Below are 15,178 nucleotides of genomic sequence, written 5' to 3'. Positions count from 1 at the left end.
CTCTTACTTTGCTCTCCGAGCTTTTCCCACCCTCCTCCTTTCCCTCCTTCTTTCGCTCGCGCTCTCCCCCTTCACCTGCCGCGGTCTCTCCCCCTCCTCTCCTGCCCCTATCTCTCCCAGCCCACCTTAACTCGAGCTCCGCCCCGCCCCGCCGCCTGCCTCTACTCCGCCCCGCCCCCTGCACGCCACCGCTCTGCCCGCCCATTAGCCTGAACGCCTGCCCATCCCAAATGGGTCCCGCCTCCGTTCGTCCAAGGAAGGGGCGGGGCCGAGGGGCCGGCTTGAAGCCCGGAGGGAAGGGGGAAGGGGGCAGTGTCCGCAGCGGCCCAGGAAGGGAGCACCCCCTTCTGGGACCACCTCCGCTCCTAGAGGCTGCTGTAGGTCAGCAGCTCTGGAGGGAAGGGTGTCAGAGGCTAAGGATGGGCTGCGTGGGAGTGAAGACCAAGGATCTTCAGGGAGGGGGTCCCGTGAGGGACTGTAATCAGGTCAGGGCCCCGGGAGGGAGGGGGAGGGGGCGGGGGCCACTAGGCCTTTAGCTCCGGCCCCTACCCCCCAGGAAGCCGGGGAGTCGAGGCTGCAGGCGCCCGGCGTCCCTCTCCACGCGTGACAGCGCCCCGCGGGGAGGGATCGGGCCCGGGGCGAGCAGCTTCCACGCTCCAGCCGGAGCCCGACGCGGCCTTGGCGTTGTCGGAGGGGAGGGGCCGGCCGCGGGGGAGGGGAGGCGCGCTCGCGCCGGCTCCTGCGCCCCGCCTCTGACCGCCGAGGCCGCAAGTGGGGAAACTGAGTCTCCCCGGAAGGAGGGACGTCTGGACGAGGGTTCGCTCAGAGACCCGGCTGCCGAGGGTGTCGAAGAAGGAGGGGTGTAGGGAGGTGTCCCCCGCTTGAGAAAGGTGCCAGGCTAGGGACTTCCAGCTGGGCCCGCGGTGCCGCGTACCCGAAGCGCCCCTCCCACCGGAGTCGAGCCGAATCAAATCCGGCCTCCTCGGGCTGGTTCGGCCTCGCAGCGGCTGGCCAGGCCGAACCGGGCCGGTCTCGCCCTCCGCGCACCCCCCGCAGGGGGCCTCCCTCCCTCCAGCAGGTGGCTCCGCGGGACACCAGCTCAACCTGTTGGACCACAATGGGCGGCGCCAGGGGGCCCCGGCCCTCACCCGGGCTGACCCGGGATCCCCGCGCCGGGGAGGGGCGGAGCGCCCCTCCCTCCCTCCCGTCCTCTCCCGGCGGTGACTCAGCCTCGGGGCCGCTGCCCTGCGCCCCAGCCAGGGGCGGAAAGTGTGAGGCGCCCCAGGCGGCTCAGGCCAAACCAAACAGCCCCCCACCCCAGACATTATCTCACTGGAGAATTAGGGGGCTCTAGGAAGGAGGGGGCAGCAGCAGGCATGGGGCGCTCGGGCTGGCGGGATCCGCTCCGGGTTTTCCCAGCGTCCCTGTCCCCCTCGGGTCCCGGGGCTGGTCGCGGCTCCGGGTTTTCTTCTCGGCCCCACTGGACCGACGACGGTGTCCGCTGGGTGGGAGCGGGTGGAGTCCCGGCCGGGTTTCCCCCTTCCCTGTGCCGTCGGGGTCGCGCCTGCCGGGGAAGGGCCATGCCAGAGGCCAGGGGCAGTGCAGAGGCACCGGGAGAGGGGCTGCTTCTGGGAGGTGGAGGGCGGGGACGGGCGGAAAAGCGGCCGGGCCTCCAGAGGGGATGGAAGGGCGGCACCAGCCCGGAGACCGCGCCGGGCGTGGGCTGGACGCCACGGGCCTTCCTGCGGCCGGAGCGCCCTCCCCGCTTAGGGCCCCGCAGTCCGGTCTCCACCTCAGTCCTCTCTGGTACAAACAGCTCCCCTCCTCGGAGGAGAGAAGCCCGACTTGAAATTCCCGCCCACCCCCAGCTCTGGGCCCCTACGGCGCCAAGCCCCGGAGCCTGCGGCGGCCGAGAAACGCCGACGGGGTGCCCGCCCCTCCCCGAATCCAGCCCGCCTCGGCCGGGACCGAGGCTGGGAGCCGGGCGGTGTGGGGCTGCGGGGGACGGAGGAGCGCCCCAGGCCCGCAGTTCGGACCTCGGGGGAAGTAGCGGTAAGCACAGTGAGGTGCTTGGCCCCGGAAGAGGCCTGCACCCCGGGCTGGGCCACCTGTGCCTCGGGGGGAGCTTCCAGGAGTTAGGTGCTCGCGGAGCCTGGAGGCGAGCGCTTCGGCGGCAGGAGGGCAGGCGCTGCCGGGCGGGTCTCCAGTGGGCCCGGGGCCCGTGTGGCACGTGGGGGCTGAGCGCCCCCTCTTCCCCGCTGCCTTCCTCCCCCGGTTGCCTCCGCTTCCCTCGAAAAACCCACCGCCCAGGAAACCGCTGGGGGCGCTGAGACCGCAGCCCCCCCCCGTCTGCCGCCCCCCAGCGCCCCACCGCGACCGCCCAACCCACCTGAAGGGGCCGTGGCTGCTGGGGCACCCCCCGCCCGCAGGGCACCCCCCGCCCGCCGACCCCCCTCCCCCACACCTGCGGGCAGCACTATTTATAACTCCGCGCCTGTTCCGGGCCTCTCGGCTGGAGCCGGCTGCCGCGCGCGCGGCGCTAATCGCCGCCGGGATCTCTTCGCCCCCCAGGGCCGGGGGAGGTAAATTTAGCTTCAGGAAGCTCCGGGGAACAGGTTCCAAAACTCCACGTCTCGCAGCGGGCTAGACGGACCCCTGTGCGCAGCCCTCCCCGGCCGGCCACCAGGCGGCGCAGGTCCCCGGCCCCTGGGAGCCAGCCTGCTGGGAGTTAGGGTCGCTACTTTGATTTTTTGTTTGTTTTTTTGAGTTAGGGTCTCGCTGTGTAGTTCAGGCTGGCCTTGAACTTGTGGCAATCCTCCTGCCTCAGTCTCCCTCCCGAATGCGCACTACACCCAGCGGGCGTCGCTGCTTTGAAGCTGGAGTAGGTAAAGGGCAGAGAGCTGACCAGTGAACAACAGCTGGAAGAATGAGTCCTCCTCACCAAGGCTGGTGAGGACTCGGATCTGAGAACCACTGAGAAAGAGGGTGGGGACTTCTGTGAATGGAGCGGGAAATAACTCACATTTAAGCGAAATGCAAATGAAAACCAATGCCCTTGGGGGTCTGTGCTCCGTACCTACAGTGATTGCCACACCCTTCCTTTCTGCACCTCTCGGTGTTGCTGGGAAAATGTGGGACCTTCCTGCCCTAACCCGATCGTTGTCGTACCCGCTTTTTGCGCTCCACTCTTCAGACCTTGACCGCTGTCCACTGCCTGCCTCTTGCACGCTGCGGAGGGTTCCACAGGCGATGCAATGCACAGGGCCCTGGATAGAAGGCCTGGACTCTCGCTCCCCTGCTTGGGTTCCCTTTCAGCCCTGCCGCCGCGTGTGCTCCACTCCCATCCTACCCCTTGTAGCCAGCAGAGGGCCCCGGGGCGCCAAGGGGCAGGTATGCGTTTACCCCCCTCCCCTCCGAAGGACACCTGCTTTCCTGCCGGCTGCGCTCTCAAAACCTGAGCTGCTGTTTGGGAGGTGACATTGTGGGGAAGCTTCAGCGTTTTGTTTATGTTTTTATCCCCCCTTCTCCGGTAGAGAGCTGTTGGCCAGAAAGGCTCTTCTGGATTAGGTGGAAGGGCAGTTGGGGCCGCCACATGAGCCATTCTAGAGCAAGAGAAATTTAGAGTTCAGGTGGGAAGCAGGGGCGGGGCGGGGGGGGCGGTCCGCACTTGCTTGCTTGGCTCCTGCCTGCCAGCAAACAGGCCACCATCTGCACCAAGAAAGACAGGCTCATTAGAAGCCCAGAATTTGATTTTTTTTTTTTTTTTTTTGAGGCAAGGACACAGCTCTGCATGAGTCACTGAGCTGCCTGGGATAAGAAACAATTTGAGAGTTCGAACACTGTAGAGTACTAGGCTGCCATCAAAAGGACCACTGTAGCATCGTGGGTGCTGTGTGATGTATACAAAGGGAGAAAAGGCAAGGTACACAGCAGTGTGCAGAGTATGTGAACAGCTACCAAGGATAAACATGTCTGGAATCCAGTCAGTCCTCACAATGCTACTGCTCTAAGCCTGGCCGGGGTCACCAAAGCGTCTGGATTATTCTCACTACCTCCTGAGAGGTCTCTCTCTCTTTGCTTTTTTGGGGACAGGGTCTCACTGTGTAGATCAGGCTGGCCTTGAACTCACTATGTAGCCCAGGCTGGCCTCCAACTTGCATTGATCCTCCTGCCTCAGCCTCCTGAGGGCTGCAATTACAGGCCAGGAGATCTCTTACATTCTTTTTTTTTTTTTTTTGGTACCAGGGATCGAACTCGGGTCCTTGCACCTCTTACATTCTTTAGAGTAACTCTAAAGTTTGTCCCCAGCACAAAAAGCCATGTGAGCCTTTCAAATAAAAAATCAGTTCCTGTTCAAACCTTGTGTAGTTTCTCATAAACTCATCATAAAAGCTCCAATTCTTAGCACACACACTGTCAGCTCAACTTTTTTTCCCATGGTACCCATCACCTAGTAATATTATTTTATTTTGTGGTACAGGGGATGAAGCCCAGGGCCTTCATACGGAGCTACGTCCCCAGTCCTTTTTTGTATTTTTGAGACAAGGTCTTGCTACGTTGCCCTGGCTGAGCTTGAGCTCTGCTCCTGACTCAGGCTCCCAGAATGCTGGGGTTACAGAAGTGCACAACTATGCACAGCTCTGTGTACTTAGCAAAGCCTATCATTTATCTTCCCACTAGAATGTAAGCTGCACAAGTAAAGAGGTCTGTTTTCTTCACTGCTGTTTCCATAGCACCCAGACCGGCATATAGATGCTTAATTAATATTTGAATTGAAGGAAGGGAGATGCAGTCTTTGCATAGACTATCTCTGGAATGGTCTCCAAGAAGTTGGCAATCATAGTTACTTCCCAGGAAGAGGGCTTGGGGTTTGGGGGATAGATGTAGGAAACTTTTTTTTTTGATTACTGGGGATCAAACTCAGGACCTTGCACTTGCAAGGCAGGCAGTGGAACCACTGAGCTAAATGCCCGGCTAGGAAACTCATTTTTATTTTCTTGTAGTACTAGGGGTTGAACCTGGATACATTCTACTACTGAGCTACATTCCTGGCCTTTTTACTTTTTATTTTGAGTTAGGGTCTCACTAAGTTGCCCAGGTAATCCTTGAGCTTGTGGTCTTCCTGCCTCAGCCTCCCTAGCAACTGGAGCAGCTGGGGTTTCAAATGTGTACCATGCAACCCAGCTGAAAATTTACTTTTTACTATTACTTGTTTTAAACATACTGTATATTACTTTTACAAAAAGAAAAACATCAATGCCATGTGTGCTAGCACATGTCTGTAATCCCAGCAGTCTGGAGGCTGAGGCAGGAGTTCAAGCTCAGCCTGAGAGACTTAGTGAGACCCTGTCTCACAAACTAAAAGGGCTGGGGCTGTAGCTCAGTGAGAAGGTCCTAGGTTCAGTACCAGCTCCAGAAAAAAGTAAAAGAAAAAGCCCAGAGGAAAAGCAGTTAATCAAGAAGGCTGAGGAAGAACTGGTCCTGGGAGGGAGGGAGCCCCATCCCGCCTCCCAGCCCCTGTGCCCCCGGTGAGAAGGTCAGATGGGCAACAGGGAATTGGGGGGGGACCCCAGGGAGAGGCACACGGGCACAGAACGGAAACAGCGGGAAGCGTGGGCAGGGTGGGACCCTGTGGCCCGAGCCTTGGAAATGACTGCGTCAGGCTGTGCGTCCAACAGAGCCCGCCGTGGTCAGCCTGAGGGGCCTGCATGGGCACACGGGTGCTCTTCTCCGCAGCTTCTCCTGAGCGGGGTGCTCTGGCAGCTGCAGCTGGAGGCCTGCTTCCTTCCTGAGCTGGGGATGAGCTGCAGCTCCCCATGCTCCTTGGAGGCGTCGAGCTGCCCAGACGAGGACCCCGGGCCCTCAGAAAACCCACCCAGAAGAGCTCCTCCACACTCACAGGTTGGGGGAGCCTGGCCTTCCACTCCCTGCCCAGGCCCAGGGAGTGAGGAACCCTGGCCTTCAAATGACTTTTATCCAGACCGCACTCCCGCCTTCCCGTCTGCCCTTTTCCTTGTTCCCATTTAGGCATTTGGAACTTTCTGGCCTCAAGGCTTATTTATTTTTTCATGTGTGGTCCAGTGGTTTCCAAGCCCACTGACAGAGCTAAGTGGTGTGGTACGATCCACCATCTGGGGCTGTGGGCTTGCTGCTGCAGCTTGGAGGAGCCCCAGGTCCGGCCGGGGCCTGCTGGGGTCCCGGGCAGCAGGTCCACCAGAGGGGGCTGGGAGCAGACGCCCAGACTTGAGGCAGGTCTGACAGATGCCCAGCTCAGCCGGGTCCACTCCTCACTCCCTCCAGCCTCTCCTCGTTGGAGAACAGCTGGTCCCGGAGTCTCCCCAAGGCAGCTGTGCCACACGTGCTTCGGCCAAGCCTCCTGTGTCTGTCCCTACTGCGCACCTGAGCGATGCCCGCCGTGGTGCCAGTGAGGAGAGGCGGGGCAGCTCCTGCTGCCCTTTATCCAGCAGCTCCTTGATATACCAGCAGCAGAGGAGGATGTAGGCCACTTCCTTCAGGGTCCGCTGCAGGCCCTCCCACCCTGTGCTCATCTTGATGACAGGCACCCGGAGCCCCGCATCTCGCAGGGCTCCCCCAAGAGAGAAGGGCAGGGCCTGGGCCAGGGGCTGGGTCCGAGGCTGCATGTGGGCCGGAGCAAAGGCCCGGGAGTCGCCTTTGCTGCCTTTTATCAACCGCCCGTCCCCTTCCCCTCGGGCCTCGGGACAGAGGCGCCCCGGTCTAGCAAAGGAAGGTTCTGGGCCCAGACGACGGGCTGAGTCAGCCCCTCTGGCTAGGGATGGGTGGGGCTCGCATGCTGCCAGGGCACCGGCCTTTCGTCCTCCACGACCAGCAGACAGCTCGGCCTCTCCCTGCCCGCCCGCCCGCTCCCCTGCTCCAGTCTGCTGGGCTCTGGCCGAGGCTGATGTGCAGAATCACCCACGGAGCCACTTTCCAGCTGGTTCCGCCTGCCTGCCCCGCCCCGCGAGGGGCATGGCCAGGCCGGCTCAGAGCGGCAGGGTCCGGCCAGGCCTCTGCAGCTTCCCGAGCCCCGAGCCCTGAGTCCCGCGCAGGAAGACATGGCTAGGGCAACGGGCACAGGGAAGCTCGGTTTATTGCTGGCCGAGGGGCGCGGGAGTCACGTGCGGGAGTTGCGCTCCTCCTCCTCGTTCTCCAGCAGGTAGGCGGGGCGGTAGGTGGGGTGCCCTCCGGGGCCCAGGCATTTCAGGGCCGGGTTCTGCACGGTGTTCTCGGGACTCCCCAGCGATGTGTACCTGGAGGAGGAGGACCAGGGCAGTGGGCCTGGGCCGCTCCCGCGCCCGCCCAACCCACTTGTGCTCTGCCCCGCCTACCCCTGGTCGTACAGGACGCAGTATGGGACGAAGAGCTGCCGCAGAAAGTCCCAGATGTTGCTGTAGGTCCAGTCCTGAGAGGTGGGAGGCAGAAGTCAAGCGCCCCGCGCCCCCCCCCCCCCCCCGGCCCACAAGGCCCGCCGGCCGTCCCGCCTGGGGAGGGCTCTCCGGTTCCCGGGACAGCTCGCTCTGTGCAGGACAAGCAGTGACCCTCAGCTTCCCCTCTCCACGCCCAGGCCACCCTCCACGGGGCGGAGCTCCGGGACTGGGACCCGAACCTGCGTGTGTGGAAGCCAGGCTGGCAGGTAGCATTCTCCCATGACGGGAATGCTCTGCTTGAGCTGTTTACTACGGTGGTATATGACCAGTGGAACTGAAGGGGTTTTGATGGCACTAGGGATTGAATCTAGGTCCTTTGCACTCTGTTATCCCGCTAGCCCTTTTAAGTTTTTATTTTGAGATGGTCTTCTAAATTGCTTAGGCTGGTTTCAAACTTAAAATCTTCCTGCCTCAGCCTCCCAGGGTACTGGGATTACAGGTGTATGCTCCAATGTCCAGCTGCTCAGCCCTTTAAACATTTTTTTTATTGTGCAAGTTGTTAAATTGCCCTTGCTGGGCATGGTGGCACATGCTTGTAATCTCAGCACTCAGGAGGCTGAACCAGTAAGACTGCCACAAGTTTGAGGCCAGCCTGGGCTCTATAGTGAGTTCAAGGCCAGTCTGAACTACACAGGGAGACCCTATCTCTCTCTCTCTCTCTCTCTTTTTAGACAGGGTCTAGCTAACTAAATTGCTAAACTGCCCTTGACAGGCATGGTGGCACATGTCTGTAATTGCAATACTGGGAGGCCGAGGCAGGAGAGTCACCACAAGTTTTAGGCCAGCCTGCATTACATAGTGAGACCCAGTTTAAAAAAACAAAACAAAACAAAACAAAACACAATTGTTAAACTGCCCAGGCTAGGCTCAAACTAGGAATTCTCCTCCCTCGACCTCCCAGAATGCTGGTGCACCACACCTGGCCCTGAATTAATTGTATTTAGACATGACATATAGTTCATGTGACATAAACATCACCTACTGAAAATATATAACTCAGTGGCTTCTGGTAACTTGTATTTCACTTAAGTATGGCTCAATGGCCAGTGGCCATGATGCTGGACAGCACAGGAGAAAGCGCAGCGCCCCCCGCCCCGCCTCCCTTATGTGACAGCCCCGCCCCGCCAGACTCCGGGCTCTTCCCTGGGAGCTGGGCGTCCTGCAGGCCTGGGCCCCATCCCATTACCAGCAGTGGGTTGATGCGCATGAACGCAGGCCAGCCGGGGTCGGTGGGGCTGAAAGGGCACAGGCTGTGGGAGTAGGGGTCGGTCCTGCGGGTGCCCATGAGGACAGCTTCCAGCTGGGGGTAGCGTGCCTGCAGCTCGCCCAGGGCCTGCTTCATGTCCCCCTCGGCCTCCAGCACCTGCAGTCTGTACCTTGGGGGAGAGGAGTAGTTCAGTCAGAGCCCACCCGGCCAGCCCCTGGGCCTGGCCTCCAGCCCCTTACCTTTTGATGGTGTACCGTAGGAACTGTTCCAGCTCAGGGAACGGGGAGATGCTGCGGATGTACAGGATCTGGAGGGGTTCTGGGGCATCAGGAGACTTCCTGGGAGGGGAGAATCCGTAGGCTCCCTGGAGTTTGCCCTCCGCTTGGCCCTTCTGTTATCCAGCCGACCCGCTATCCTGGGAGCCCACTCTGGTCTCAGGTCTGAAGCCTGAGCTTGCAGCCGATGTGAAATTTCTCACCAGGACAACATGCCCGTGGCGGTGACCCATGAGGGCCAGACTCGTGTCGGGCAGCAGGAGATACAGTGGGCAGCGCAACAGAGTTGCGTGGCTGCCTCCGTCCCAGCCACCCCTGGGTCCTTCTCCTGGCTTGCTGGACCGAGAACTGGGGAGCAGAGCAGGTGCGGGGCCAGGCTCACCTCCGCACAGCGGCGTGGAAGAGATGCAGCAGGGCGGTGCAGTCCTTGCCCCCGTTGAAGCCCAGGCAGAGCTGGGTGAGGTCGTAGCAGGCCAGGGCAGCCTCAACAGTCCGCAGGGCACTCGTTACCTTCTTCCCCAAGGAGGACCCTGCGTGTGTCGGGGAGAGGCGTCAGGTGGGTGCACAGGGGTGCCAGGGGCCATGCTGTCCTGGATGAGAGCCCTTCCGTCTCCCTGGTTCTCTGGGTGAAGCCCCAGCTCCTGCATGCAGCCACTGCACCTGCAGTGTGCCCTCCTCCTCCCGGGTTTGGTGTCCTTCCTCTGGGGCAGGGCTGAGGGGTGTTCCCTCCAGGCCTTCTTGGTCCTGTCTGGTCTCACCCACCTCCTGGTCTAACCACATCCTCCTTATGACCCAGTGTCTATCACCGAGCCCTAGAGCAGCCTTCTCTGACCCTGTGAAGTCCTTTTCATCACTCACATCTGGTTTTTTGCTTTTTTATTTTTCAGGTACCAGGATCGAACTCAGGACCTTGTACTTTCATTTTTGTTTGTTTTTTTTTGTACCGGGGATCGAACTCGGGACCTTGCGCTTGAGAGGCAGGTGCTGGAACCACTAAGCTAAATCCCCGGCCCTAGACCTTGTACTTTTGAAGCAGGCAGCAGCACCACTAAGCTAAATCCCTGGCCTGTTTTTAAATTTATTTTTTATTTTATTTTATTTTAGTACTGGGGATCAAACTCAGGACCTTGCGCTTACCAGGCAGGTGCCGGAACCACTGAGCTAAATCCCCGGACCCTGTTTTTTATTTTTTGAGGCAAGATCTCACTACATAGTTCAGGTTGGCCTTGAACTCATGGTGATCCTCCTGCCTCAGCCTCTTAAGTACTGGGATTACAGGTGTGCGCCACCATGCTGGACTCATTACTCACATTTTATGCACAATCACCTTTTTTTAAACCACTGGTCAAAAAGAGCGGGGTATACACTTACCCTGTTAAGATTCTCCCCAGCTACTTGTACAGGGCTGGTAAAAAGGAAAGTACTCAAAGAATATTTACTGGGAGAATGAGTGCGTGAGCAGCTATCTTCTGCCCTCTTCCAGATTTGTGGGAAGCCAGAACAGGTCCTACATCACGAGGCCCAGAGGGGCGCCTCCGGGCAGGACTCGCTCCCCTTCCCCCAGGAGGCCCCTACCTGATCCGGCCAGTTTGTACACAGCCTCGCTGGCCTGTTCCACAGCGTTGGGCACATAGGGAACCAGCGACCCCTGGGGCAGACGGGCAGTCAGGTAGGCCAGGCACTCCTCCAAGGGCCCTTCCTCCTCGCAGTCCAGGGTCAGCTTCACCTGGTAGTAGTTGCTGCCCCAGTCCGGGTAGGAACCCACACCAAGCTTCTGTCCAAAGTGGGCCTGGGCCTCGGCCAGGATGGGGGCAATAGAGGCCTCTGGAGCAGCCACGTACAGCTCCCTCGAGTGGAACTGAACAGCCGCGTTCTGGAACAGCCCCTTGAGCCCCTCTAGCACCCGCTGCAGCAGCTCCGGAATGCCCGGGAAGAGGTAGACATTTCGGACGGAGACCAGCGGGAACCTGAAGGGACAGCCGGTGTGAGGATCTGTGCCGTAATGGAGGCGTGCAGAAGAGGGCACCAGCGACAGCTTCTCCCAGCCCTCCCCTTCGAGGGCTTGGATGGCCACTTGAAGCTCAGGGTGTGGCTTGAGCTCCTCCCCAAAGGCCAGTGCCACCGCCTCAAAGGTGACGTCATCGTGCGTGGGGCCGATGCCCCCTGCAGTGAGGACGTGGGAGAACTGGCGGGAGAAAGAGGTCACCTCAGCAGCAACGGTGTTTACCTCATCAGGTACGACAGAGACTCTGCAAACCTGGACGCCCAGGGACCGCAGTGTCCGGCACAGGAAGAACGTGTTGGTGTCCTGAGTGTGTCCCTAGGGATGGGGGACAGGCCTGTCAGTGCTGTGCTGACAAGGGGTAGAGGGGAGACAGCTGCTTCAGTCTGAAGATGGGGTGCTCTGCTTTCTGGGGACACCTTCTGGCTTCAAGGAGCCTGGGTGGTCCCAGGGGTGGGAAAGTCATTTGAATGGAGTCACCTGGGCTCCTTCTCTGGACTTCGATCCTGGTCTCACATTTACGAGTTCAGTCAGTCAGGAGCGCCGTGTGCATGACCCCCACTTCCTCACCAGCCCGAGCTGTGGCCCCCTGGCTCCAAGTGCTCCCTGCATAGCCTCACCATGTCCCTGGCTGTTGTCACTTTGGACAAGGGCATCCCAGATGCTGTCCCCAGCCAGTCGGGCCTTTCATCCTGTCAGCTCTGCTGTGGAAATCTCTCTCCATCTGCTCTCACCTGTTCCCACGGCTCCCAAGCCGGTCATCAGCCCCTTTCACCTGGACCAGTGGCAACAGGCTCCTGGCCGGGTCCCAGGCTCCAGCCACCATGCCGTGCTGTCTGCTGAGTAACCTCCCTAATATGTCACTGTGATTACATCACTCTTGGGCCCAAAAGCCATTTGTTGTTTCCAACTGTATACAGAATAAAGTTCACATTCCTTTGCAAATATTTGAGGTTGCCTGTGACATGTACCCTATCATCTTCTTTTCCAGCCTGAACTCCTTCCATTTCTCTATAGTGGCTTAGTGGTCAAAAATTTATTATAGCTGGGTGTGGTGGTGCATGCCTGTAATCCCAGCACTCGGCAGGAGATCTCCACATGTTCAAGGCCAGCTTGGGCTACGTAGTGAGACGTTTTCTCAAAAAAAAAAAAAAAAAAAAAGAAAAAATTCTAGAGTAAGGGAGAACCAGGCTGGAATCTCATCTCTTACCACTTCCAAGTGTGTAATCTTGGCCAAGTTTCTCAGTCTCTGAGCCTCAGTTTTGTAACCTATTAAATGAGATTTATAATGAAAACACCAATTTGATGGAATTGTTTTTGATTTGTTTTTTGAGACAGGGTCTCACCATGTGGTTCAGGCTGTCCTTGAACTCACTATGCATCCCAGACTGGCCTCCAACTCATGGTGATCCTCCTGCTCAGCCTCCTCAGTGCTGGGATTGTGAGAACTAGTAAAATCCCATCAGTGATGTATGTAAGCACACTGCCAGGCTCGAGTAAGCACTGAAACGTAGGGGTCAAAATGACTACCACAAACCTGCTGCCTGCCATGTCTTCCAGCAACACCTCTGATCATTCAAAGGGATTGATTCCTCCCTTCAAGTACTTTCCTTTTAGCCCACTTATCCTCTCTGCCGAGTGCTTTGAATCTTTTCCAAATAGGCTGGATATAACTACTTTTTCTTTTGAGATGGGTCCTGCTATGTTGCCCAGGCTGGCCTCTAAATCACAATTCTCTTGGCTCAGCCTTCTGAGTAGCTAGGATCACAGGTGCATGGCACCACAATCAGCTCAGCACAGAACTCTGAATATCTGTACCTTTTCTGCTTACTATCCTTCCAGTTATTGTTGTGCAATTCCTCCTCCACCCCACCATACTGTCTGCCAATTTGCAAGGACGTTGCTACAGGTTCTCCAACAGGGTAATCAAAAGAATGAGGGTTACTTTCCCCGATCTGTTAGACTCATTCTAGGTCCTACTGCAACAGGCAGGGGACTCTCAGCCTCCTGTGCAGCAAGCCCCTAAGGACAGGAGAACACCGTGCCTCCCCGTGTCCCACACACCTTGAGAATCTCATCTCCAACAATGATGATGCCCGCTGTCACACTGCGCCCCGGGGGAAGTTCCGAGGTCCCAGATGCCATGGTCCTGCCTTTGCCCCTCTGCAGGGCCCTCCAGTAGCCACCCAAACCCCTAGCCAGGGGCCGAAAGCACAGGTGGGCCGCCAGGTCTACGGGGCGCTGAGGGCCACAGCCTGGGAACAGGGTCGAGGGACCTGGAGAAACCAGAAATCCGATGGGGAGGGCAGGAGGGCGCGCTCTTTGAGACCGCCTTCTCCAACCAGATCCTGGACAAGAGACTCCTTTATTACCGTCTCTTTAATATCCTTTTTCTCAAGTCCCAATCCATACTCTCGCGAGTGTTTCGTTTGCCGGTTTGCTTTTTGGCAGTGCTAGGGATACATCCCACGGCCTCACGCACGCAAGACAAGCGCTGTACCACGGAGTCCCTTATAAATGTCTTCTAAGCTTGGTTCTAGCCCCCCTAAATGTCCTGCTCTCCCGAGAACCTACCACTTTAAATGTCTTCTATCTGCCGATCCGACCTCCTCAAGAGCTTGCTCTCTTTGGGGCATTTGCGCCTTCAAACGTCTCTTCTCTTCGGAACGTGCACCTTTGAGGGTCCCCCTGATCCCGGGGCTTGGCCCCTTTAAATGCGCTGCGCCCTCCTCATCCGACCAGAACCCAGTCGCCTTCCCCTGCATCCCTTCTAGCCCGGAACCCCCTCTTCTACTCTTCCAAGGTCTCACCTACCTAATTTGTCCCTTCACCGGGCCTTTCCTTCCTCATGTCCTGGGACAGGGTCCTTGCTCAAAGTCCCACCTTACTCGCACAATCCTCATATTGATTGGTTATTTTGGCCGTCGCTTAGATTCTTTCCGAAGGTCCCATTGGTGTAGCCGACTGTCGCTCTCAGGCTTTGTCCCGCAGGCGGAAGCAATGCTACGTTGTTATAGGCAACAACCAGGTGGTTATCCCTCACCCGGAAGTGTGGGCGCGGGCTTTGTGTTGGGGGCGGGGCCTAGAGGGTTGTGGCCGGGGAGGAGTGGAAACAGCTTCTTGTTTTTAAATTGTTTGTTGTTTTTTTAAAATTCTTGTAGGCATATGCTCTTTTTATCAACTATGACTACATTTTAGGGTAAGGAGTCAGGAGCTGGTACTGAACCCAGGACCTCGCGCATGCTGGGCAAGTGCTCTACCGCTGAGCTACGATGCCAGCCCTGCTTGTATTTTACAAGTTCACTTTTTTCTTGCCCCTTCCTTCCTTTACCAGCCCTAGTTATTTTTCGATGTGGGGGGTCTCGCTTACTATGCTGCTTAGATTGGTCCTGGCCTTAAGCGTTCCCTTTGCTAAACCCTCCCTCCCTCCCCAGTAGCTGGGGATACAGGGTCACCACAGCGCCGGGCTAGGATTTTGTTTATAGAAGGCAGTTGGAGGGAGACAGAGAATGTTAATCCGCATAGTCTGTGGGGTGGAGTTTCTTGGAATAGGCGAGCAGTTAATGCGTGGGAACTTCTTTTCTCTCTAGTATAAATGGAAAGGCTCATATTACATAAACATTTTTTTTTTTTTTTTTGTATCAGGGATCGAACTCGGGACCTTGCGCTTGCAATGCAGGCGGTGGAACCACTGAGCTAAATCCCTGGCCCACTTAAACCTTTTTGAGGCGATAAAGTTAACAAACACAAAAACCTTCCTTTAGCTGGGCGTGGTGGTAAACACTTGTGATCCCAGCACTCTGGGAAGCTGAGGCAGGAGGATCACAGTCTGGGCCATTTAACTAGACACTGTCAATAAATAAATTTTAAAAATATTTTTTAAAAGGGTTGGGGCCAGGCATGATGGTGTGTTCCTGTAATCCCAGCACTGAGAGGGTAAGGCAGGAGGATCTCTGTGAGCTCTAGGCCAGCCTGGGCTATATAGTGAGTTCAAAGTCAGCCTAAACTTGGTGAGACCATCTCCAAAAAAAAAAAAAAGGGTTGGGGATGTAGCACAGTATGAAGTCCCCTGGGGTCAGTCCTGAGTACCACACGAAGAACCAAAACCCCCACCTCCCTTGAACCACCTTGCTCCAGATGCTTAATTCAAACACGGCCTCTCTCAATTACTGGTCTTGTAGGGAGAAACATCAAGTACAGTGTGTCTTGTGTGCTGGCTTTGGATTTCTCTCATTTCAATTGTCTTTTG

At 57.7% G+C, this 15,178-nt stretch overlaps 3 protein-coding genes across 6 annotated transcripts; 1 reads left to right on the top strand and 2 right to left on the bottom strand.

Moving 5' to 3' along the window:
• The first annotated feature begins 163 nt into the window (after positions 1-163).
• Positions 164-11,876, top strand: LOC110347020 (uncharacterized). Its single transcript, XM_087203368.1, has 2 exons — positions 164-9,483; positions 9,815-11,876. Exon 1 carries the CDS (start codon positions 1,377-1,379, stop codon positions 2,328-2,330), a length of 954 nt encoding a protein of 317 aa, XP_087059494.1. The 5' UTR covers positions 164-1,376; the 3' UTR covers positions 2,331-9,483; positions 9,815-11,876.
• Positions 4,219-6,641, bottom strand: Lenep (lens epithelial protein). Its single transcript, XM_087203375.1, has one exon. It carries the CDS (start codon positions 6,639-6,641, stop codon positions 6,288-6,290), a length of 354 nt encoding a protein of 117 aa, XP_087059501.1. The 3' UTR covers positions 4,219-6,287.
• Flad1 (flavin adenine dinucleotide synthetase 1) lies at positions 7,091-13,924 on the bottom strand. 4 transcript variants are annotated; one of them, XM_013068001.3, is made up of 8 exons: positions 13,744-13,924; positions 12,994-13,205; positions 10,503-11,247; positions 9,310-9,457; positions 8,892-8,990; positions 8,632-8,821; positions 7,359-7,420; positions 7,091-7,268 (listed from the first exon to the last, which is right to left on the bottom strand). In XM_013068001.3, the coding sequence occupies exons 2-8, from the start codon at positions 13,072-13,074 to the stop codon at positions 7,133-7,135; spliced, it is 1,461 nt and encodes a 486-aa protein (XP_012923455.1). In that variant the 5' UTR covers positions 13,075-13,205; positions 13,744-13,924; the 3' UTR covers positions 7,091-7,132. The 4 variants fall into 4 exon arrangements, with proteins under 4 accessions (XP_012923455.1, XP_004871377.1, XP_004871378.1 ...); XM_004871320.3 differs by having other exon boundaries at positions 7,347-7,420; positions 13,744-13,923; XM_004871321.4 differs by having other exon boundaries at positions 7,347-7,420; positions 13,504-13,860.
• Positions 13,925-15,178: the final 1,254 nt, after the last annotated feature.

The sequence above is a fragment of the Heterocephalus glaber genome, unplaced genomic scaffold, assembly GCF_053883595.1.
Source record: "Heterocephalus glaber isolate CG9 unplaced genomic scaffold, H.glaber_assembly_v1.0 deba00001795, whole genome shotgun sequence".
In the NCBI taxonomy this organism is placed as follows: Eukaryota; Metazoa; Chordata; class Mammalia; order Rodentia; family Bathyergidae; genus Heterocephalus; species Heterocephalus glaber.
This window is presented reverse-complemented; position numbering and strand designations above follow the sequence as displayed.

Bases quoted from the DNA above. Each gene is read 5' to 3' on its own strand.
- LOC110347020 (XM_087203368.1), top strand. From the start codon at position 1,377: ATGGGGCGCTCGGGCTGGCGGGATCCGCTCCGGGTTTTCCCAGCGTCC.
- Lenep (XM_087203375.1), bottom strand. From the start codon at position 6,641: ATGCAGCCTCGGACCCAGCCCCTGGCCCAGGCCCTGCCCTTCTCTCTT.
- Flad1 (XM_004871320.3), bottom strand. From the start codon at position 13,074: ATGGCATCTGGGACCTCGGAACTTCCCCCGGGGCGCAGTGTGACAGCG. The intron at 8,991-9,309 runs GTGAGCCTGGCC...CTCCCCTCCCAG, and splicing joins TTCCACGCCGCTGTGCGGAG to GAAGTCTCCTGATGCCCCAG. The intron at 8,822-8,891 runs GTAAGGGGCTGG...CTCTCCCCCAAG, and splicing joins CTACGGTACACCATCAAAAG to GTACAGACTGCAGGTGCTGG.